The 22,441-nt window shown below is 51.1% G+C and overlaps 3 protein-coding genes across 11 annotated transcripts; 1 reads left to right on the forward strand and 2 right to left on the reverse strand.

Moving 5' to 3' along the window:
* Nucleotides 1–263: 263 nt before the first annotated feature.
* GEMIN6 (gem nuclear organelle associated protein 6) lies at nt 264–5,039 on the reverse strand. Of its 9 annotated transcripts, XM_040058867.2 has the most exons (5): nt 4,849–4,986; nt 4,463–4,577; nt 4,046–4,371; nt 3,332–3,477; nt 264–1,496 (listed from the first exon to the last, which is right to left on the reverse strand). In XM_040058867.2, the coding sequence occupies exons 4-5, from the start codon at nt 3,457–3,459 to the stop codon at nt 1,118–1,120; spliced, it is 507 nt and encodes a 168-aa protein (XP_039914801.1). In that variant the 5' UTR covers nt 3,460–3,477; nt 4,046–4,371; nt 4,463–4,577; nt 4,849–4,986; the 3' UTR covers nt 264–1,117. The 9 variants fall into 9 exon arrangements, with proteins under 9 accessions (XP_039914801.1, XP_039914799.1, XP_039914798.1 ...); XM_040058865.2 differs by having other exon boundaries at nt 4,046–4,577; XM_040058864.1 differs by having other exon boundaries at nt 4,463–4,967.
* An 81-nt stretch (nt 5,040–5,120) lies between these two features.
* Nucleotides 5,121–11,250, forward strand: SRSF7 (serine and arginine rich splicing factor 7). Its single transcript, XM_040057900.1, has 9 exons — nt 5,121–5,175; nt 5,500–5,680; nt 5,803–5,979; nt 6,869–6,943; nt 7,033–7,134; nt 7,500–7,553; nt 9,379–9,423; nt 9,993–10,028; nt 10,936–11,250. Exons 1-9 carry the CDS (start codon nt 5,148–5,150, stop codon nt 10,988–10,990), a joined length of 753 nt encoding a protein of 250 aa, XP_039913834.1. The 5' UTR covers nt 5,121–5,147; the 3' UTR covers nt 10,991–11,250.
* Nucleotides 10,549–21,651, reverse strand: GALM (galactose mutarotase). Its single transcript, XM_040057899.2, has 8 exons — nt 21,333–21,651; nt 20,725–20,879; nt 17,302–17,508; nt 15,881–15,962; nt 14,844–14,985; nt 14,577–14,751; nt 14,049–14,160; nt 10,549–10,973 (listed from the first exon to the last, which is right to left on the reverse strand). The coding sequence occupies exons 1-7, from the start codon at nt 21,526–21,528 to the stop codon at nt 14,083–14,085; spliced, it is 1,035 nt and encodes a 344-aa protein (XP_039913833.1). The 5' UTR covers nt 21,529–21,651; the 3' UTR covers nt 10,549–10,973; nt 14,049–14,082.
* Nucleotides 21,652–22,441: the final 790 nt, after the last annotated feature.

A 22,441-nucleotide genomic window follows, 5' to 3' on the forward strand; every position in this document is an offset into this window, starting at 1 on the left:
GGGTGAAGGAGCTGGTACCACGGTCCTTGTTCCACGGCCAGAAGTGGTGAATTCCCAAAGTCCTCCAAATGTCTTGTGATGGCTCACACCTCAGATCCATCCCAACCAGCCTGGGGAGTTCAGGCCCTGGTTTATCCCTTCAGATCCGACATGCAGCTGGAGCTGTTGAGTGTGGACATCTCCCAACCTTTCCAGTGAGACACACAGGAATGGAGGTACAGTAGACATTTCTTAAGAAAAAAAATCAACACAAACTCGACAGATTCAAAGTAATTTTAGATAAATCCCAGCAGGATTGAGGAGAGCCTTTCAGGAACAAGGGTTAGGCAGACTTTCCCTCTGCATTTGAACATACTAATGTGCTCATCTTCTAATAAAGCAGAACAAATGCAATGAGATAAATGAGGGCTCTAAATGTTGCTCGCTGCATTAATGATCTCAGGAATCATCACATTCCTGCATTGTGTGTTGGCATAAACTAGAAACAGCCTTAAGAAACAAATTTAATGAATTGCAACAGGTTTTCCTTTTAGGGAACACTGGTTTTCCAAGCACTGCTGCTCTAAAATAACAAATACACACAGGTAATGGTTTTAAAACTTGCTATTTCCCTGCTAACCTTCCCTAAAAATGTTACAAACTCGGACATACATTGTAATTTGTGTTCTAAACCAGGAGAAAAGTAGTGGGAAAAACAAACAAACAACCAGCCACAAAAACAACAAAACAAAACAGCCTTCTAAACATTTTTTAAAATTTGGTTTGGGAAGTCCAGGTGTCATAATTCTAAATTTCCAAAAAGAAAAGAATCTGGTAAGCAGTTGAAATAAACATGCCTGCAGCACTAGGTAAGTAAATTAGTTTTAAAGGGAAAAGAGTTTAAATGTATCATACATATCATCTCTTACAAATTGTAAACTGACAGGTTAAAATGACAAACCAGTTTAATACATCAGCACTGTCCAACGGCTTGCTTCTAACAAAAACAGCGCACAAAAAAACCCCGCTTGTGCTTAGACAGAAGTACCTAAAACATTTCCGCAATTACAGAAATTGCAGCATTTCTGCAAACGGTGACTACTGGTGCCGGGAGAGTTCCTGGGGACAGGAGGGTCCCTCAGCAGGGCTGCTGCTCGAGGTAGCCTTGCAGCAAGCCCTGCACGCGGGCCAGGATGATCTCGTTGGCGCTGCTGCACTGCTCGGGGCCGTACGGGGGCTCGATGCTCAGCACCCCCGCCACGCTCAGCGTCCTGCCCCGCTCCCCCTGCTCGCCCACCGGGATGTGGTTTGTCTCCAGCCAAGCCTTCAAGGCGTTCTTCCTCCTGTCCAGCTCCTCCGGGCTGTAGGCTGGGCTCTCCTGGGGCGCAAGGATGCGAGCGAGGCGCTGCTCCGTGTCCCCGTCCCCTTCCCGCAGTATTTCCACCTTTTGGACGGCGTGGCCCATGACGAACGACAGGGACCCTTTCTCGTTCTCTGGGAATGTTGCGAGGACGATGCTGTCAAGGAAAGAAGATTGTCTAAGTCCCTGTTCTTAACTGGAGGCTGAGAAGCAGCCTCCAAGGTTTTGGAGATAATGAGCTCGTTAGCAGCAGCCTAACCCAGGTATTGAGGCAATATCCAGCACGCAGCATCTTCCTTTGAAAAGCATGCTGCTATACCCTTAAAGTACTGAAAATGTGGGGCTCTGCAGGCAATTGCTGGTCATGGATCTGAAACTACTCTGGACACTATGGAGAACATCAATGTACACTTTGCTTGGGAAAAATAAAGTCAGGTCTGGAAAGCTAAATATTTCTGTGCAGCTTTCCTTTGTGTGCTGAAGAACCTAAAACATTTCAACATTCAGAAACAGTGATACCTTCATACATACAGCGCTTTGAACGCTGAAGGCAGCTAACAACACCAGAACCTTCTACTGAAAAAACAGCGATATTTATTGACCATTGCCAAAAGAATTATTTTTTTTTAAGTGACTGTTGCCAGTTTGTGAAATGAAAGTACAACAAGAACACACTACAGAAGGCTCAGGCTCACAGTGTGGAAGCCTGGCCATTTCCCAAGGGCACTTGCATCCCAGAAGTCCTAAAATGCAAGTGGGAAGGCAGCTGGTTATATTTCTAGGATCTCTCCCTCATACATCAACAAAGAGCATCAGAAACCATTTTCTTCCTCCTGTGGGAAGTGAAATTCCAGAACTTGATGCCAGCACTTCACTAGCCTGTTGTTGCCACCATTAGTGGAAGTAATGACTTTTTGGGATGTGTCCAGTGAGATATGCTTTGATTTCAGCCTGGACCATCACCAGAATCCCTCACAGCTGCAAACACCTTTCTTACCAAAACGATAAGAAACTTCAGGAGATTACTGGAGTACTCCAGAGCTGAACCAACGACCAATTCTTCTGAAACACATCAGAAGCTGAATGCTTTCGTTCTCAGCCTCCGTCCCGTGTTCATGTGGGACAAGCTCACAAACAGTAAGGTGTGAAAGAGCTCGGGGAGCAAGGAGACAAATTTCTACCCATTCCCTGGTGTGTTCTGCCTTTCAAACCCTGTTTACAAGTTATGCACTTGGGCTACCAGAGATGTGTGGCAGCACTTCCTGTCCAGTGCCCCTGATTTCCCCTGCTTGCTCTCCAAAGAAGCCTCTACAGCTTCCTGGCTCTCTGGCTGGAGTGGAAAGCCAGGCATCAGTGCAGGAACTCTGGACAAAGGCTAAGGATTTCAGCACCTAAAGCACTGGAAACACTCCTGCACTCTTCGTAAAGCAGGGTTTGGTCTATTATTAAAAGCAATCCTTAGCGCATGGATTGCTGAGAGGTAACAGTATAGTTTAATATGTAAGCTTTAAATAAGAGTAAGTAGCTTGCAATTATAATGCTGTGTGATTTAATATGCTCTTCACTTAGCTTTACTTGCTTATTGCTGAAGCCTTGGCTGCAAGCTGTGAACTTTCACCTTGAACACATGCATTCAGCTGGTAGAGTTGATTTTCTTAGCAATTTTCCTAGAAGCTGGCACAGTGCTGAGTGGGAATAATTGAATTTACAGTGAGAATAACATTCCTAGCACGCTGATATTTTGGTTGTTGCTAAGCAGTGCTTATTCTAAATCAAGGACTTTTTAGTTTCCCGTGCTCAGCCAGAGATGAGGTGCAGAGGAAGTAGAAACCAGGAGATAAGGAAGCTGCAGCCTTCAGCAGAAGCTGCAGCTTAACACGTTATTATGCCATTTTTGTGCCAAGTAAGTTTGCTTCATCCTTGGAATCTCTTCTCTTCCTAAAAAAAATTGGTTTTTATTAATTTTACAGAAAGAAAAGCTTTGGTACTCACGTGGCAGAAACCGGGTCAACTGTTAAAACCCATCCTTCATATTCGTGTTTCTCAACTGCAACAACTTTCACCAATTTGTTCACATACGTTTCCCAGTCTAGAGGGCTTTTTCTCTGCCAGTCATTCATATTTCCCACATGCAGGACCTAGAAAACAACCAGATCAATCAGCAGATGCAGTCAATCTTTGTGCTTTGCTCTTTGTCAAACTGGGTTTGCCTCCACGTAAAGATTTGTCTTAGGCAAAATTTGCCTTTTTTAAAGCAGACATTCACACAAGTGGTTTGCATAAAGCTGCACTTCTGAAATTCCCCAGGGACGCCGCTTCTTTTTAAAGGCACACAGCCAAGCCTCAAACCCCACTCTTCTGGTAACCTTACGCTTCCCCGTTGCATCCAACGCTCCATCTATTGCTCTGCCTTCTTACAAAACCTTGGAAGTGAAAGTTCAGCGCCTAGCTCCGTGCTCTCTCCTCTCCCCCGAGGCTGGAGCACCAGCAAGTGCCGTGCACTCTTTTTCCCAGCCCAGCATTCCCGTCCCCGCGCTCCCCCGCCAGCGGGGCCGCAGAGCCAAGGGCGCAGCTCGGCTCGGGGAGCACCAAGGGCCGCAGGGAGGGCGCTTTGTTTCCCGGGAATGCCTTCCCGGCAGGGAGAGCCCGCACAGCCCAGCTCGGCCCCGGGCCCCCCCCGGTTTCCCGTCCCTGTTTCCCGCTCACCGGCCCCGGTTCCCGTTCGCGTTCGGCCCAGGGCCCCTGGGCGCTGCCCGGGGCGGCACCGCCGCTTCCTGGCGCCGCCGCCCCGCGCCTTCCCCCGGCACGCGTGCCCCGGTGCTCCGCTACGGAGTTTTACGGCTGCGGGGGCACGGAAATGACACACGGGCGTGCACGCATCAGGCCGGGTCAACAAACAAGGAGTCGGGGCGGGTGGAACTTCAATCCCGCTGCCTTCCGCGCCTCTGGAGCTGCGTTTGCTCCCGGGATGCTCCTGCTGGGGCAGGAGATTGCCGCCTCCACACGCCAAGCATGCGCGCTCTGTCCATCTGCTACATAAAAATGAGGTGGTTTTGAGTTGCTTTTAGCGAGCTTTCCGTGCCGCTGTGAAGGTGAGGAATTGATTCCAACCCCACCGCACACCTGCTCTGTTTCAGCAGCGCTCGTGCAGAGCTTCCCATGGATGAACCAAAGCAGGCATCAACTCGGTGATTTGCCAGTCGTTTGTGAAAGCCGGCAGGCAGTGGTTCTGGGAGTGCTAGCACAAGCAGATATAAAGGGAATAAAATGAGGTAGTCAGATTTTGCAGGTTTAAAGAGGCAATTTCCTTTTTTTTTCCCTTTCTTTTTGGGAGTCTCAATTCAGCCTCTCCAGTACTACAGGGACTGTGTGTGAACGGCTTGTGCCACTGCACTCAGCTGCTGCCTTCTTTCAGTCACAGCTCGTTTATTAGAAAGCAGGCAGAGCAAATCTGATTGTTTTCGCTCTAAGAACGAGCACTGGCCTGCACTCCAGAGGCGGCTGCGCACCAGCTGATGGGGATATCGCCTCCAATACTGGATGCGTCCAAGGACTGCTTCCACTCAGGACAGGAAGGCGCTGCTGGCATCCCTTCCATGGGCAGGCGATCACCGGCAGCACCGGGAGCCGGCTTTCTCGGAGAGAGCTTCTCCCATTCCCGCTGACTCCCCCAATCCCTACCGAAGGCCCAGTTCCCGTTCCGGAGCCGGCCCCGCGCGCATGCGCGGCTCCGCGGGGGAGGCGGGGGAGCGGGGCAGGGGGCAGGCGCGTGCGGCGGCGCGTGCGCGCGGGCGGCGGAGCCGTCGGGATGTCGCGTTACGGCCGCTATGGAGGCGGTGAGAGCTCCCGGGGGCCGCGGGCGGCGGGCGGCTGCGCGGGCGGGAAGGCGAGACGGGCGCGGGAGAGAGGCGATTGCCGCGGGGGGCCGGGCGGCCGGCGGGCGCCGGCGGAGAGGGGACGGAGACGATGCGGCGGGCGCCGCCGTTGTCGCCGCCGCCATTTTGCGTCAGCGGCCGCGGGGGAGGGCGCGCGGCCGGGCGCGCGGCGCTCGCGGGGAAGGCGGGAAGGGGCCGCGCGGACAAGATGGCGGCGGCCGGGGGAGGGCGGGGCCGGGGCTGGGGCTGAGCCCGCGCTGAGCCCCGGCCCCGCTCCCCCCGCAGAGACCAAGGTGTACGTGGGCAACCTGGGCACGGGCGCCGGCAAAGGCGAGCTGGAGAGAGCCTTCAGCTATTACGGACCGCTGAGAACCGTGTGGATCGCCAGGAACCCGCCCGGGTTCGCCTTCGTGGAGTTCGAAGATCCCCGCGATGCTGAAGATGCCGTCCGTGGACTTGACGGGAAGTACGTGTCCATTTCCGAGGCTGCTGAGAGACAGTCGGGGTTCGTCTCTCTGGTCCCGGTGCTTCTGTAGTTCTGTCACAGACTGCGGGGTTTAACCCAGAGCCTTCGTGGACTCGTTGCAGGGTCATCTGCGGCTCCAGGGTCAGGGTGGAAGTATCCACGGGGATGCCGCGCCGCTCCCGCTACGACCGGCCCCCTGCCCGGCGCCCCTTCGACCCCAACGACAGATGCTACGAGTGCGGTGAGAAAGGCCACTATGCCTATGACTGCCACCGCTATAGCCGGCGGAGGAGGAGCAGGTACGTGCGGGGCCGGGGCGGCCGCCTTGCTTCGCCAGCTGGCTTTGTGTAGTTCTTGTTAGCAAAGAACACAATGTTACACCGGTTTTCTTTAAACTGTAACGCTAGAATAAATGTATAGGTGTATATTACAATTTGTTGCTATTTCTATCAAATGTTAATATCTTAATAATCAACCTGGTCAAAACCTTTCAGGTTTCTTCGTTTGAGTCAGTCGCCTTGATTCAGAATGTCACGAGCCTTAAGATTTCATGCTGAGGCGCCTTGCAAATCCGACACTTAAGATCCTCCTAGACCTTGAGGTGATCAGCATAAGAGGCCAGATCCCCTCGAGCCATCTACACGTAGCTTCACCTTATTCTTTAAGGGCAGAAAATTTGAGACGGTGACCGCCGTAACAGTAAATTTGGCTTTCAATTGGGGCCCCCCCTCCGGTTTAGAAAGAGGAACACCAGATTGACCACATTCCCACCTAGAAAAATCTTCTTGCGTCAATCAAGCCTCACCCTGGCTCATTGGGCTGTCAGTTTGATCGTCGTTAGATTGAAGAGAACTCCTACCTAGATGCAGCGCTCGCCTATAGATACTTCTAGATCGTCTAGATCTGCTAGACCTTGGGCCAAAGAGGGTCGACCTGCAAACTTGCAAGGTTTATTTTAAATACGCATTACAGTGTTTTCTATTCTAATGTAATTCTGCAATGTAATTCAGCTTTAACATTTTTCTAGGTAGTAAAAAATGCTCAAGACAAGTAGGCCCAGACATTTTTCCAACTGACAGATGCTAGTTCTTTAGTTGTCTGAAAAAAAGTTCTGACTTCAGCAGGGCCTCAGATGCGCCGGTTGCTGCAGCTGTCTGCTGATACCTGTTTTCTCTAACCTAAACCCAGGTCCCGCTCCAGATCCCGCTCGAGGTCCCGAGGAAGGAGGTACTCGCGGTCACGCAGTCGCAGCCGTGGCAGGAGGTGTGTTCGAGTTTGCCTTTTATTCCTGTTGCTGCCTTTTCCCAGAGAAAGCTACACTTGTACAACTCTTGGGATTGCTTTCTCTGCAGGTCCAGGTCAGCCTCCTACCGCAGGTCCAGGTCCATGTCTCCTCGTAGGTCTAGGTCCGTGTCTCCCCGCCGGTCCCGCTCGGCTTCCTTGAAGAGATCCAGGTAATTAGTGCTGGTTTTTAAAAGGCTGCGTGATTTACTCGTGGTGTTTTCTTCTTTCAATTAGATTCCAAATGTATTAGATAGCAGATTTCAAAAGAGCTCTAGAAGTCAGCATGCTTTAAGAAGTTTCTGATAATCCCAATTAAATTAACAGGCATGCTGATGAGTTTTGAGATCTTACCCTGAGACAGTGGCATCTCCCATGACTGAATATCTTTGTCTAAAATGTCTAATGATAATGTAGCTCTGTGATCATGTAGGTCATGTCAATTCTCATGTAGACATTTATTTATATAGTGTTGTAATTGTCATCACTTCTGCTCGAGTTTGCTTCTTTTTAATTGATCTCAGTGTTTTAATTTCAGGTCTAGATCAAGATCCAGATCTAGATCCAGATCTGTTACATGGCCCCGAAGCAGGTATGTGCTTGGAGATAGTTGTTAAAAGGTGCTGAAAAGTCTCATTAGGCTCTCTAACAACTGTTACGGTTTTTCTCCGGGAAATGATGTATTTTCCCTCCACTAACTAAGGGGTGTGTAGTTCTAAAAAGCTGTGCAGAAGATTGTTCTTCCTCCTTTTCTTTTGCACACCACTCACATCTAGGTCCCCATAGTCATCACAAATACCGGTTTGGTCAGGTTTCGTTAGCAGCTAACAAATGTAGAATGAATCTCAAAAGTTTCTTCGAGATTGTGGATTCTTCCCATTATTTTTCAGAGAAAGCAGGATGCCCTTCCAGTAGTGTGTTAATGCTGTATTGTCTGCAGCCAGGCAAGTCTTGAAGGGCTTGCTGGTGCTCTGAGTGTTACAGCAGCAATTCCAGCTCTGTTGAATATCAGTGTCAATCTGCTGGAGCTGTTTCTAATTTGAGATAAACACCTGTCAGAATTATTTTGTACCAATAACGGTGTCACAAGAGTAACAGATTTTAAAGGAACACGGGATCCCGTTTGTTCCCTTAAACTTTATTTGATGTAAGTGCGTGCAGCCTGTGCTTCATGGAGCCTTGTCTGGCAGCAGGGCTAACTGGGTGTCTTCAACAAGTACAAGAATAAATGGAAATTCTGCTCTGGATGTGGGATTGCTTATGGCCCCGTGCCTGCTGTGCTGGTTTTAATGGCTGCCCTTTGCAACCAGGAAGAAACACAGCAAGACACAGGACAGCTTCAGCCAAAGGGAGCAGGTAGAAAAGCCACAGCTGAAGGCGGCATTGTCTGAGGATGGACAGCAAGCAGTGATGGGAGCTTTAAGGGAAAGGCTGGTTTAATTAAGAGCAGAAACTTACACAAATGGTCCAGAGGCTGGTCAGGAGAGAAGAAGGTTGCCCGAGGCAGTAGAGCAGTGCCTTTCTCTGACTGGGTACACCTGTGCCTGAACCGTGTTGAATCTTACACTGGTTGTTCCAACATGACTTAATCACGGCTTACCACTGTTCACCGTCAGTGATGAGCAGGAAACAGCTACAGTCAGCAGACTGCCAAAGAGGAAAACATCTTGATTTTACCACCATTGTTTTCTCATTTTGGTACCAGGCTGGCTTTCTGCAGGGTAGAGGATACTTGCAGTGACATTTCTATTGTGTGACACTTTCCATTGTAAGGAGGGATTAAGTGACTGAAGAGTAGGAAGTTAACAACTAGACAGAAGTGGCAAAAGAATTGTGCCCATGCAATTGAAAGATTATTTCTTTACAGAAGAGTCCAAGGAATGCATTGCACCCAGAGACAGGCTCTGGGTTCATGAGGGAGACACACTAAAGGAGTACATGACATTTGCTGGTTTGACAGTGTCACAGCACACATCTGGAAGTGGTTGTGGAATGTAGAACACTTCCTTGGGGGACCTCAAAATTTCAGTGAGCCTTTCAGGCAGGACAGTGTTAAAAAAACACTTGAAGCAAGTGGATATATAAGATGAACTTCACAGAGAAGATACCCGTTGGAATGAGCTGTCTGCAACTGCAGTGGCAGATATCGCTCAAGTCTAATAAAACCTGCAAGTTTAGAGCATGGCTTCTGTTTAACTCTGTGAAAATACTGGTCAGGATTTGGGTTGTTCCTGTGTTCCTGCCACCTGCATCAGCAAACACTGATCATCAGCAAGGGACCAAAGTACAGAGCAGCATGTGCAGCGTGCATGTAAAAAGGCTTCTTTGGAAACCTGCAGGATTCAGTGGATGCTGCTGTCCCAAACAGGGGAACCTGCATGCTCTGTTTCCCTGCTGAGCTGTCTTCTTTCTTGCAGGTCTAGGTCTCATGGCAGATCAAAGTCTGGCTCGCCAGCTAAGAGGTGAGCACGCACACAGGGAGCCTGTATTAGCATCTCAGATTTAGGTTTGCATGATGAACAGAGCCTGGTCCTGTAGAAGAATATCCCCCCAACGTGGGTCCCCAGCTAATTTCTTTCTGATAGGACAGAAATGGTAACATTTCCTCTGCAGCTCTTTGGAACAAGTTCCTTGCCTGGCTCTCAGTTTTCATTAACCCTTCCTAGTTTCCAACATAATACTCATTTCTTGTGCCTTTGTGCTCAGTTCTGTTAACTTTTTCTATCAGATAAAGAGTTTGAGCTTTGCTAATGCTTTTCATAAACCACCAATCTGGTGATGTTGCTTTTCTCAAAGCCTCACCTTAGTACCACCCCTTGTTTTTGTTTGTCTGCCGAAGAAAGATACTTAAAATGCATCTCCATGCTAAATGAACGGAGAATCCCTGCCAGAGTAAAGGTTGATCTGAAAACTACCACTGGAAAGCCCTTCTGGCTAGATTGCTGTAGTTTACTTCTGCTGGGTTGGGTTTTTCACACATAAAAGTCGCATTTGACACTAAAGCCGCGTTGCTGCTGTTCTGTTTTGACAGCCGGTCAAAGTCCCGGTCACCATCTCCAAAGAGAAGGTACGTTGTTGTCCCTGCTAATGGCATAGGCTCCACAGAGCTGGCATTGTAGTGTCCGCCCTGATCTCTGCTGAGGAGCTTGGCTGCTGCTTGTAGGAAAGCGCTGCAAAGGGATTTTGCTGAGGTCTCTTTCACAGCAGTAATGGTTGTGGATTCCTGTATGGTAATACGAATATGTGGTGATAAATCCTCAGGGTTATGTGGCAGTGTCTTGTCTTTGCCCCCCTGTTCCTTTTGGTTCACTGACAGCTTTATTGCACGGAGACTGATGAGCTTAAAGCATAGAATAAACCAGGAAATCAGCTTTCAGTCTCATCAAAGGCTGCCTTGACATTGGGAAAGGTAGAGTGGAGTGACCTGGCACAGCAGTCAGGAATGGAAAATCAAGCTTGCTGTGTTCACTGCTGTTAGATCAGCTTTTCTTTCCCACTAAGTCAATAAATAGTCTTCTCTCTCTCTGTGTATGCACAGAGTAATGTGTAGAATATGTGTAGTGACAGAATCAGGAGCATTTTTTTCCCTAATTAGAATTCTTTAATAGTTCATTTTTACAACTTTAGTGTCAATCAATCACGAGGGCATGAGTAAGTGCTCATTAATGCTGAGTGGTCACCATGGCAGGTTTTGACAAGCTGCTGTATCAGAACAGGGAAGAATTACCTTGCCCCTTGGGAGGTCACTATAAGTAATACTTTTTAGATGGCCTTACAGTGATCTCCTTTTAAAAAGAACAGCAAAGAACAAAAGCGTTCTCTCCAGATCAGCAACTTTGGTCAATAGTCATTGGTTATTTTATTTAAAAGGAGTGCTCAAAGGGAGCCAGTCTGGCTGTACTCATGTTGCTTTTTCCTGTGTGTGATTCCTAAGCCACTACTGAAATGTTAATTGTGGATTCTTTTCCTTTCAGCCGTTCACCATCAGGAAGCCCTCAACGAAGTGCAAGTCCTGAAAGAATGGATTAAAATTATGAAGTTAAATCTTTTAGGAAGAAAGTTATTTTGCTTACATTATTATAAGGGATTTTGTGGTGTCTTTGTAAATGTAAGAATGTAGATAGAAGAGTATATCAACTAAAATTTGGCATGATCTGGGTCCTCTGAGTTAGTCACACCAATAGACTAGCACAGGTCTCTTTTTATTGTATGAATTAACTTCCTGTGATATGAAAATGTGGGACTTTTTTATTGGCACATTGAAATAAAATGTGTATTTTTAACTAAAACTTCTCTGTAGTAACCCTGCTGCTTCTGTTAACGTTTGAGTAATTTTAGCTGTGTGCCATGTGACGTGGATGAAAAATGTCTAAAATGGGAATCACTGATGCCAGCTGGTGTCTTCGCAAGGGAGTCACTTTTCACATCTACTGCTGAATGGTCTTTGGTGAAAGGATCAGCTCCTGCTCTCCTTGAAATGGAATTTAAAATCCATCTCTGTCTGCAGATGGATAAAAAAATGCCCTTTTCATTCCTTGATATTTAGTGGGCATTCATTTTTCTGGCTGATCTGCTTATCCTGCAAAGCTCATTCTCTGGTGTTTGTGACTGTTGATATCAGATGCCCCAAAAATCTAAGGATAAACTTCCCTCCAAAACACATCTTTTAAGCAAATAACATCTTCAGAAACCTCTAAAGGTAATAGAAAAAATTAATAACTTGATAATTGCTACTTGTTGCATATTTTAGTTCCTTAGGCTGTTGATACAAAGAAAACTTACTAAAATATCTCAAGATGTGTTTTCCTTTTTTGAGGGAAGATCCTTAAAATGCACATTTCTCAGCTGCCCTCAGGAGTTCTAAGCTGTGTCACATAAAACTGGTATGGTTGTAAAGCAGCCCCTGTCCTGGAGATGGCTTTGTTGAATGATGCCAACTTCTCAGAGCAGATACACAACCTGCAGGAGTATTTGTGTGTCAACTGTCCTCATCCTGTATGAAGGAACTGCATGAAAAAGCACTTCAACACAGAGCACAGCAAGGGACTGGCAACAATGTTGGACTGTGAACAAAACACTGGTAGGCAGAGGGGAGAAAAGCATCTTTTCCCTTTGATGGGATTAGCTGTCTGGCAGAAATAAAGGCCAGTTTCAGCAGCAAGTAAGCCCTGAAATGGAAAGCCAGGCCTGTTTTGCCTTCCAGTGAAATCTATCATGGCAGTTTGCTTCCACTGTGTAAACCACAGCACAACAGCCTAAATAAAGTTACACGATGAACTTTGTTACACCTGGAGTAATGCATGGTTCCTGTCAATAATGACAGCATGGAGCTTTTCCAGTGGATGAGTCAGCAGTGCAGATCCTGAAGGTCTGGATCCTCCAGATCCTCTAGATGTTCCAGATCTGCAGCAGCATCCTCTGGCCCTTAGCCTGGTCCTCGCTGTGCTTGGATCCTCGCTGGGGCACACCGTGGCCGTTGGTGTTCAGGTGGATTGTGAACACACTCACCAAATCCCAGAGCAGGGCTGGCACAAGCGTGACCCTGCAGTGACTGAGCCCAGGTGCCTGAAGCCTGTGATCCGTGTTTGCAATATTTTACTGGTTGTGTGTCTGTACCTGGTGAGAGGCGCACGGATGCCGCTGCTCTGCAATTTCACCTTTTCTGTACCCTCAAGGCAAACCTGCTGCACAATAAACCTGCAGACTGACACGACAGCTCTACTGGTACCTGTTCTTCAGTACCCAGACACTGGAAGACTGAGCAGAAGAGCCCAGGGTTTCTCTAGGGGGGCCGGGCTTCCTCTAAACCCAGGTGTGAGAACATGAGCAAGGAGCAGGGCTGTGCTGGTGCAGCCACTCCTAAGGACAGCCAGCACTTGTAAGGTGCAGAGGGGGAGCAGTGACAGAGGTGGCACCTGTGCTTCTGTGCTGTCCAAAAGTGAGTTTGGCAGGATTTCGCCATGAATTCCACAGTGTTTGTGAGCAGTTGGACAAGGTGCCCTGACACAGGGGTGTGTTGTGTGACTGGTGTCCCTGTGCCTCCGGCAGGGAGTGCACACCCCACGCAGGATGGCTGCGGGTGGGGGACAGGGAAGGTCTCCAGAGGGGTGGGCAAACCCCACTCTGATGAGGGAAATGGGGTTCTCCTGTGTTCCCAGTTGGTGGGCCGTGCTTTCCAAGGGATAGCAGCCCTCACAGACAACATCACCACTACTGTGTGTGACAGGAGAGTAGCAGGGCGCTGCTTCCCGTGTCAGGCTGGCAGAACTGACTGTGACACATCTGCCATGTCTGCAAGCCCAGTGGCCAGCAGGCACTTCCCTTGGGGACAAGGGCATTCCTGCACCTCTGCAGCTGAGGAAGCATGGTGAAGAGCTGCAGGCCCTGGGTGCAGCAGCATGACAGGGGAAGGTGGAGCTGAGGCTGAAGTGCCAGGCACGCTGTGCCAGGCAGGAGGACTCTACCTGTTTCCCTTGGGAGCAGGCTATCAGCTCCCTAATTAGCATGGTGCTGTCACCCCCTGGCTTGTGCCAATTTTCCTGAAGCCTCAGAATCATGGAGGTTTTCATCAGAGAGTTTTCTGATACAGGGTTTTGGAGATTTCATGTGGAAACAGTGTTAGGAGGATGGGTTTTCTCCGGCAGTTGTACATTCAAGACTAAAGGGGTGTGCCCACTTCACTTCAGCAACCAAGGCAGAGCACAGGGGATCCAGGGCAGCCAGCTGGGATAATCCCAACACACTCCTTAAAGCTGTCCCTCATGAGCACTGCACACCACTTAGACAGAGCACTTTGATGGGAATAGCAGATGTTGTAACAAACAATCACAACTGCATCAGCCTTCCCACACATTCCACACATGTATTACCAGATATTCCACTGCTGTAGTTGGAGCTGTGACATGCCACGGCCCTGGCATTTTTACTCCAAAACAAATCCCAGTGCCCAGGGTGAGAGGCTGGACAGAGTGTGAGAGCTTTGCACAGACCAGACAGCAACAGAGGTGGTGTGAGAGAGTTGAAGCCAGCAGAAACCACAGGTGAAAACCACAGAGGAGGGAAAAGGCTCCCAGCTGGATGCACTCACCCCTCTCAGTGGTGGGAGTGGGCAGCCCTTCTCCTCAAGCAGTGTTGAACACGAGCCACGTGGTGTGGTTGTACTCCTCACCCGGATGGAGCAGGACTTTGGGGAAGTGAGGCTGGTGAGAAGCAGCAGCACGTCAGTGACTGTGAGCACATTCCATGGCTACATCCCTTTGTTCTTCCCAAGGCACATTCCCACAGCCCCCCAGCCATTTCCAGCAGCAGTGTGTAACCAGCCAGCACTTGCCAGTGGCGAATCCTACCGCTGGCTCAGTCAGGCCGTGAGGAATGACTCAGGTTTAAGAGGATGTGGCAATCCCCCAGCGGGGCCATCTGCTCTAGACCCCTCACCTTTGGGAAGCTGGGCTGCACGGGGCCAGTCCCTGCTGCGCTGCCTGACCCTGTCCAAAGCCACTGGCACCTGTGCCTGCCTCACTTCTGGTGTCTGCGGTGTCCCCTCGACAAGCACACATCTACTGGAGGTGCTGGGGGTGTGTCCCAAGGAACCGCGGCAGGGGAAGGGACAGCTCACCTTGTTGACAGCGTCGGGCCAGTTCTGGGTTTCCAGGCAGAAAGCCGAGTGCTTGGGGTACGTGGCAGCACCTTTGCCCTTCAGGGAGCCATCCAGGTTGTTCCCGGTGTAAAACTGGATGCCAGGCTGGGTGGTGTGAACCTCCATGGTCCTGCCGCTGGGCGGGTGGAAAACCCTGCGGAGATGCCGGCGGAGGATGACGTGGGACTGGCTGAACGGCTGGGGACCGGCTCCAGGCGTGGGGTCGCCTGTCAATGCCCACCCTACCTGGCCACAAGGCGTCGGTCCTGCCCCTGGTGCAGGCAGAAGTTGTGGTCGAAGCCGTCCAGGTGAAACTTCTGCAAGTGCTTGCCCAGCTCCACGGGCTGCCGGAGATCGAACCCAGTGCCCTGCACGGCAGCCACCTCCCCTAAGCAAGAACAGCAGGCTCAGCCACTCACCCACCTGCCAGCAAAGCCGTGCGGCTTGGGTTGGGACACACGGCACAGCTGGCAGCCCCCGGGGATACTGCTGTCCTTAGCAGGGACAAAGCACGGACAAGGAGCAGGAAAACACACGAAGATTGCACACGTACAAAGCCAGTTTTCTCTCTTGTCCTTGTTAAGGCTGCTGTGGGCATACAGTGCCCTGAGATAAAGCAGCACAAACCACCCCAGGACGTACTAAACACAGTGCAAAGCAGCGTGGGGGGTTTTGCATGGAGGGCAGAATAATCACCTTGCAAAAAACCCGAAACCCTTCCAATTCAGACACTTACATAAAATACAGCAGGCATTGCACACAAGGGGTCTGACTCTAACAATTGCACAAATCTTATCTTCACCCCAGGACTAAGGCTGCCCACACAAGAAGGAACTGCGAAAGGAAGGGGTAGCAAGCTGGCCACAGCCAAGACGTGAAACAGCCCCATGGTGAAAGCAGCAGGGAGAAGCAGGGCTCTGGGCTGGGAATGGCCTTGAGCTCTTCCCCTCCTTGTGCACAAGCATGGCACACCAAGCTGAGCAGCAGCCACCCGGAACAGAGAATCCACTCCAGGTGCCACTGGAATCTTGTCTCCTGGATGGACCCACACAACAGCCTCACACCCCATGTGCCCTGGCCCCAGTTCCTGCTGCTCCTGCCTTCTCCCTGGGGCTGCTGATGGAGCCAGTCACCAGCACCTGGCTCTGCCCACCCTGCCCAGGGGCAGTGGCAGTGAAGCCAAAGGTGAGGGGGTCCCCTGGGTGCTGGTGTGTCCCCCTTGGCAGGCAGTGCTGCTGCCCACACCCACCAACACTGCTCACAAAGATCACTGCCACACCCACCAGTGGGGATCTTGGTGTCGTCCACAGGCAGGTAGGAATCTGCTTCAATGGAGATCTCGTGGTCATAGACATCCCGGGAGCCCTGCAGGATGGTGGGAGATGCTGGCATTCCTGCTGCAGCCACTGCCCAAGCAGCCCTGAGCACAGTTGTGAAGTGACAGTCCCCAGTGGTGCCCCAATGATCTGGTAGTGCCTGGAGCACCTCCCGGCCCCCATTCCACCTTGACCTTGGGCACAGGACAAAGGTACTGGCAAGGTAAAAACCTTCACGGGCCCTAGGAGCTGTAAATCCCACAGGGATGAGCCCACCAATCTGTCCTTGTACCTCACTACCACCCTGCAGACTGGCTAGCCAAAACATGCTGCGGCATGAGCACACAGCAGTGGCAAGAAGGGCAAGAAGGGGAAGGAAGCAAGCAAGGGGAACTGCAACCCATCCTCCTGTCTCATCTGCATTGCTGCGGGCTGTGCTCCTCCTCCTCTTCCACAGCCTCAGCAATGCTGGCAGGGAACCTGCTGGGCTGGAAGGGGAGCGGGCTCAAAGCTGAGCCTTCAGGTCACTATCTAGTCTGAGCAGCAATTCCCTGCCCAAAGGTCTCCTGTTGCTCTGGAACACGCCTGGGTTGCACGCTGCAGGTGTTGGTATTTCTGCACCTCTGGGGCACCAGCAGAGGGTAACCAACAACTGCACAGCCATCCTCAGGGCAGCAGCCTGCGCACAGCTCCTGCTCAGAGGGGCTGGGATGTCTCTCACCAACACTCTTAAGGGCCTTTGTCTCACATCCAAATGTGATTGCGCTGTATTATCCCATGGCTCTGCCCAGCAACACTTTATTTCTCAGATCCTTCTCCTCAAAGCCCAGTTACAAACTGTGAGATTAAGACACATCTGCAATTCACCATCCATGTGGTTGATAAAACCCTGTATGGGTGTGTGGGAGCCCTCTGCATCCTGCTGCTGCAGCCTTGCTAGTCTGCAATCCTGGCTATCTCTCATCCCCTTTCCATGATGTTTCTTCTGCCCATTTTGACCTGCCAGTCCAGGCCCTGCTCTCACCCTCTCAGAAACACCAAAACAATACAGCTAAGAAATGCCAGGCCACCACTAGGGCATGCCAGCTCTGCAGCTCCTCCAGAATCTTCCCAAGGGACCAGGAGAGACCGAAACTGCCCAGTTGCACACAACAGGAGAGTCAACATTCCCAGCCGGATGTCTCTGTTCAAGAAGCACTGAGACGTGTCCTCAGCTGAGGTCCATGTGATGTTCCTGCATGCAGCCCATGATGCAAAGAGACGACCCTCACTGCTGTGTCCCCAAACCCAGGCTGTGTCCCCAGACATCCCAGGGGTCCCAGCGATCATCCCAGGGGTCCCCAGGCTTTCTTCCCCTGCAGTGTGGAGTCCATCTCCCCACACTTTACCTGCCCTGCCAGGTTGAAGTAGGCGTGGTTTGTCAGGCTGATGGGGGTTGTCTTGCTGGTCTGGGCCTGGTAGTTGATGGCCAGCTCCCTGCCACTGAGGGTGTAGGTCACCCAGACTTTCAGGTCACCAGGGTAGCCTTCCTCGCCGTCGGGGCTCAGCCGGAAGAAGCGGACACCATTGGGGAGCACCTGGGGGCTCCAGAGAACCTGCAAGGAGCACGGCGTCAGTGGGACAGGAACGGGAACGCGGTGCCTGTGGGAACCCTGGGCACTGAGAGTTCCAGGCTTTCTGTGCTCACAGGCACTGACCCCCAAGCAAACACTGCATTGGACCTGAGCCCGTGGAAAAGGCTCCAAAATGGAGTGACAGCACTGGGATTGTGGGTGTGGAGTTTGAATAGAAGTGTGTGATAGCACAGGGTGGGAAACTCAGAGTTTAAGGGTTTAGAAATATAGTAATAGATATAAAGCAAGATGGAGGATTTAGGGCAGAGGCTGAGTCCTTCTTTTTCACTTTCCTCTTCATGAATTTGGATGATATTTTTTAATTGGGTAGAAAAATCCACATTGCAGGCCAGGGGTGGTTGGTTATTGGGTTAAAAGTAAAAATAATTTAGGTGTCATTTCTTAATTGGACAGTTTGTTCTTAAAAGGCCTTGTAGAGAGATAGAGACAGAGCCATTTTTCACTTTGTTAGCTAGCACTCACAACTTGTGAGACTGTAACATAGATAAGAATTAATAAACATCTCAGTCCCAACACGAAACACCATTTTGAGCATTTAATCCCGACTCCGACAGAGAAGAAGACAAGGAACCCACAGGTGCCCTTCCCTCCTTCCCCAGGCTAAAAACAGAAGGCACTCAAGGCATGCTGCACTGAAACAATGGCTTTTTCAGTTACCTTTCCAAAGAAAACACAAGCACCAGCCTGCTCTTGGTCAGCCAGGACCCCCAGCAGGGAACAAGCTTTCCACTGAGCAGCCAAACAAACGAGGCAGTTTGGAAACGAGGCAGTTCCAACCTGTGTTAGGCTGTGCCCGAGAGTCCACATGTCTGATTTTTGCACCGAAGCTGGACTTAACCCCCTTTCCATGGATCTTCTCATGTGCAACACCACTTCAACAAGCTGCCAGCCAAGAACACACTGGGAGCTCCTGCCCAGGGGCTGGGTTGGGTTCGATGGTACCAGATGTGCTGTCAGACACATCCAGAGAGCTGGGACTTCTCCGGTTCTTCTCCCTGCCAGAGACCAGCACCAGCGCTCTGCTTGGAGCCAAACATGCTGGCAAGAGAAGCAAGCCAGCACACTGTACACAGCTGCCCAGACAGCCTGTTTGGCCCTGGCCATGGGCCCCGTGCTGAGAGGATGGATGTGCAACACACGAGGCTCTCTGGAGCTTCACATTTCCCCAAGGAACAGTTACTGTCTAATCAAAGTGGACAGATTTAGGAGCAGGGGTCAGATATCACTGTGGAGCTGATCCCTCTCACGCCCTACACAGAGATCACCGATGTGGGGCACGGTCAAAAGCTAGCATTTTCAGCAAACACAGAACCTGAGGGTGCCAAATACACCTGGCTGCAGAGCAGGCCCTCCTGCACAGCCTGCAGTTTGACTGCAGCTCCCACGGCTGCAAGGATGCTGCGGTTTTTAAAATACGAGTTTCTTTTTGAGTTCTTTGAAGAAAAAGTCAAGGAAACATACAGGTATCACAATTCTTTTCTAAGATAAGAGAGTTATTTTCTGAAGTCTCCCAGCAGTGGGGTCACACAGTGCTGCCCTGTACGTGCAGCTGCAAGCTGCTCTCATCAGACTGTGTACTGACCACAGCACTGATGTCTGCAGGAGCAGAAGATGACCAAGATAATCACAGCCAAATGCCAGCATGTGTTGTTTTTGTTAGGGCCGACCAGTTAGGGCTCACTGTATCTGAACAGTGATGGTTTCCTGGCTGGAGGGGGTCTTAGGCAGGTGTCCAAGTGTGCCCTGTGGGCCAGAAGACACAAAGCTCTGGCTGGGAGATGTCAGTGCCTTGTCCCCAGCAAGCTGGTGAGCCTTCAGCAAGCAGGGTGAAGAAGCAGAAGAAGAGACCACATCCCCTGCCTGTAGAAGACAGCCTGAAAGCGCTGTCACAAAGAAATGCATGTTTTCAGCTCGAGATCACAGGTGTCAGGGTGTATAAAAAAACCTTAAACCAACCAAACTGTTCTCTTTGGGGGTACAACAGCCAAGCCATCCCCAGTACTCCTTTTTTTCTAAGGCTGATGAGGAGCATTTCATCCCACCATGATGCCAGTTCACACTGTGATTTTTTTTTCAGGCACCCTGGCTTTTTTCTCATCAGCCTGGATTCCTTCCACAAAAAAAGCCCCAAACCATTAACCCCACGAAAGCAGCTGCACCAACACATTCACTTGCTCTTTGGGGGAAATGGGGGATCAGCTACTTGCTGGTTACAAATGCACTTGATCCAACAAAAGCAGAGACTTCAGAGCCTGCCCTGCAATCCAGCAGGGTTATCAGCAAGGCTTTCAAGAGAAGAGGTGCTCCACTGCTCTCACCATCTCACCACAAATACCTGACTTGAGCAGCAGCTCTTGGGAGGAGAGAGAACAAGAGGAGTGCCCTGGGGCCAGGGAAAGGTTGTTTCATCTCAGGAGGTCATAGGGGAGTGCTGGGAAGGAGAGACAGTGATCCTGGATCCTGGGGCGTTTTGCAGGCCTGATCTAATCCCCCGCTGCTGTGAGTCAGGGTGAGAGCCTGGGGGATGCTGTCACAGCATGAAAGCAGCACCAATGGGGGCAATGCAATGACTGAGGCTGCAGCACCACCCTGCTCTCCCCTTACCTGGGAGTGCTGCCACAAGGAAACAACAATGATAAGCTTCTGCAAACTCAGTCCTTCTGACTCTGGGAGGAGCTATGGGCAGGTAACAGCCGTGAAACTGCAGGTGGAAATGAGTCTGCATGGAAAGACCACTGTTCCCCAGGAAACTTTCTCTGGGCACTGGCACAACTCAATGACACGCTCCAGGGTGTGCAGCTGTGCCTGGGGAGCGTCCATCGCTTCTGAGGCTGGGTCCTCACTGCCAGGCTCTGTAGAGGCAGCAGCTTGCCCAGAACAACCTGTCAGAACTGTGCTCCCGAGGCTCAGGGCTGCAGTCGCACAGAGGATGCACAGCAACCCTCAGCTCGGCATCCAAGGATGACAGAAGTGAGCCCTGCAAACTCCGGCAAAGACAAGCCAACCCAGCAGCTCGCAGGAACTGTCTCACTTCCCCATTTCTGCACTCACAGCACTTTCTGAGCTGATTCAGCCCAGCAACCACCAGAGAATGCTACAGGCTTCAGGGGTGCAGACATCACACCCTCTTGCCACGGCCCCACAGGCTGTACGCTGGCAGGACACCGGGATCTTCACCTTGTCAAATCCCTTGGCTCCTCCGTGCAGGCTGTTGGGCCCGTTGTTGAGGAACAGCTGGTACTCCTTCCCGTCCAGGCTGAACCTCCCGTTGGCAATCCTGTTGGCAACACGGCCCACGACAGCACCAAAGAATGGGTGCTTCCTCGTGTAACCTGCCCGGGGAAACAGTACATGGTCAAACAGAACCACTGCAACACCATGGGCGGTCTCCAGGAGTGCTAATGGCCTCGGAGGGGTCTCTCTCTGCTCCCCTCCAGGACTAAAGGGGTGACTGCAGTCCCAGCTCATTAGTCGTGCGCATCTTTAATTAACACAGCCTAATGGGATCTTGTATTCTTTGCAGACTCGAAGAAAAGGCCTCTGTCACTCACTGCCAGTCAAGGAATGACTCAGAGCTGTCCCAACAGAGTGTCACGCTGCCACCAGTGTCCCTGTTCCACATGCAGCACAGAGACGCAGCAGGAACTGCATCTCTTCAGCCCATGATTTGGGGGGAAGGGGCCTTATGAGCAGGTCACACAATAAACTAGTAAGTGCTGCTTAAATTGCCTGATTGTGGGGTTTTTTAAATTTTTTTTTTTCCAAAGAAACATATTAAGACCCACCTTCTAAAGTGTCAAATCCTAGGACAACATCTGAAAAGTGCCCATCCCTGTCTTTTGTCTCCAGAGTGGCGATGATGCACCCAAAAGACAGGATCTCCACTCTCACGCTGTCCGACTGTAAGACGAACTTCTCCACCTCTCCGCCTCCCTCCTCCGGGGGCATCCTCCCGAACGTCTCTCTCCGCACCGTCGTCATCGCTCGCTAAACCCCGCAGCCCTGCCCGGCAAGGAAGCTCAGCAGGAAGAGGCAATGGCGGCGGAAGCGGAGCACTCCCAGATCCAAAGGGCAACCAGGACAACCCTCGGCCGCCTCCCGAGCGGGGCGGAGCCGCGCCGTGCCCGGCGGAGCGGAGCGGAGCGGAGCGCCGGGCATCCCGGGGCTGTCACCGAGGGGCAGCGGGAAGGATGCAGGGCAGAGGGAAGGATCCAAGGACAGAGAGGAGGATGCAGGACAGAGGGAGGGATGCCGAGGGGAGGGAGCGAGGCTGCGGGCCCTGCCTGGCCGGGCAGCGCAGCCTCCCCCTCGCAAATTCGAGTCCCAAAGCATCGCCGCCAGCAGCTCCTCTTCCCCCACTCCCATCACACCGACACGACTTTCACGGCCCGTGCAAGGCGCGGCTGGACAAAATGCTGTTTTCTCCCCTTGTGCTCTCCCTTAGCACCTCCACAAGAGGCAGCTCCTGCTGATGGTGCTGTAAATCAGGCTCAGGGCATTTGCTGCCCGGGGTGCTGTTGCCATCAAAGCTGTGGCTCTGACCCAGCCTCCATTAAAAATCATCATCTTTTGAAATACCGGCTTCTGCCTGTCTTTGCAGGTATTTTCAGTCTGCGGGGAAAACCCCGGCAATGTTTAAGTCGTGTATGTGCACATTTTTGACCTCTCTTGGCAAGGCTCAAGTGCAAGGCACAAGAGCACCTCACTGCAGTTTGATACGGTTGCATTTCTATGAGGGCCCATCTTCAAAATTTGTTGAAAGAACCAATAACCCCCACCAAAAAAACCCTCAAACAGAGGTCACTAAATATTAATTCCCAACTCAGCCATCATCTTTTGACAAGACCAACCACAAACTCCAAGCCAACACAGAAACAAAAGCTCCCAACCTGGG

This window comes from Hirundo rustica, chromosome 3 (assembly GCF_015227805.2).
Source record: "Hirundo rustica isolate bHirRus1 chromosome 3, bHirRus1.pri.v3, whole genome shotgun sequence".
NCBI classification, from domain to species: Eukaryota; Metazoa; Chordata; class Aves; order Passeriformes; family Hirundinidae; genus Hirundo; species Hirundo rustica.

Bases quoted from the DNA above. Each gene is read 5' to 3' on its own strand.
- GEMIN6 (XM_040058860.2), bottom strand. From the start codon at position 4,937: ATGGAAGGGATGCCAGCAGCGCCTTCCTGTCCTGAGTGGAAGCAGTCC. The intron at 3,478-4,823 runs GCCAGTGCTCGT...GTTGTTTTCTAG, and splicing joins CAGCCGCCTCTGGAGTGCAG to GTCCTGCATGTGGGAAATAT. The intron at 1,497-3,331 runs GTGAGTACCAAA...TTTCCTTGACAG, and splicing joins GTTGACCCGGTTTCTGCCAC to CATCGTCCTCGCAACATTCC.
- GALM (XM_040057899.2), bottom strand. From the start codon at position 21,528: ATGACGACGGTGCGGAGAGAGACGTTCGGGAGGATGCCCCCGGAGGAG. The intron at 15,963-17,301 runs GTAAAGTGTGGG...ACCATCCTGCAG, and splicing joins ACTTCAACCTGGCAGGGCAG to GGCTCCCGGGATGTCTATGA. The intron at 14,752-14,843 runs GTAGGGTGGGCA...GCATCTCCGCAG, and splicing joins GACCGACGCCTTGTGGCCAG to GGTTTTCCACCCGCCCAGCG.
- SRSF7 (XM_040057900.1), top strand. From the start codon at position 5,148: ATGTCGCGTTACGGCCGCTATGGAGGCG. The intron at 5,980-6,868 runs GTACGTGCGGGG...ACCTAAACCCAG, and splicing joins AGCCGGCGGAGGAGGAGCAG to GTCCCGCTCCAGATCCCGCT. The intron at 7,135-7,499 runs GTAATTAGTGCT...TTTTAATTTCAG, and splicing joins GCTTCCTTGAAGAGATCCAG to GTCTAGATCAAGATCCAGAT.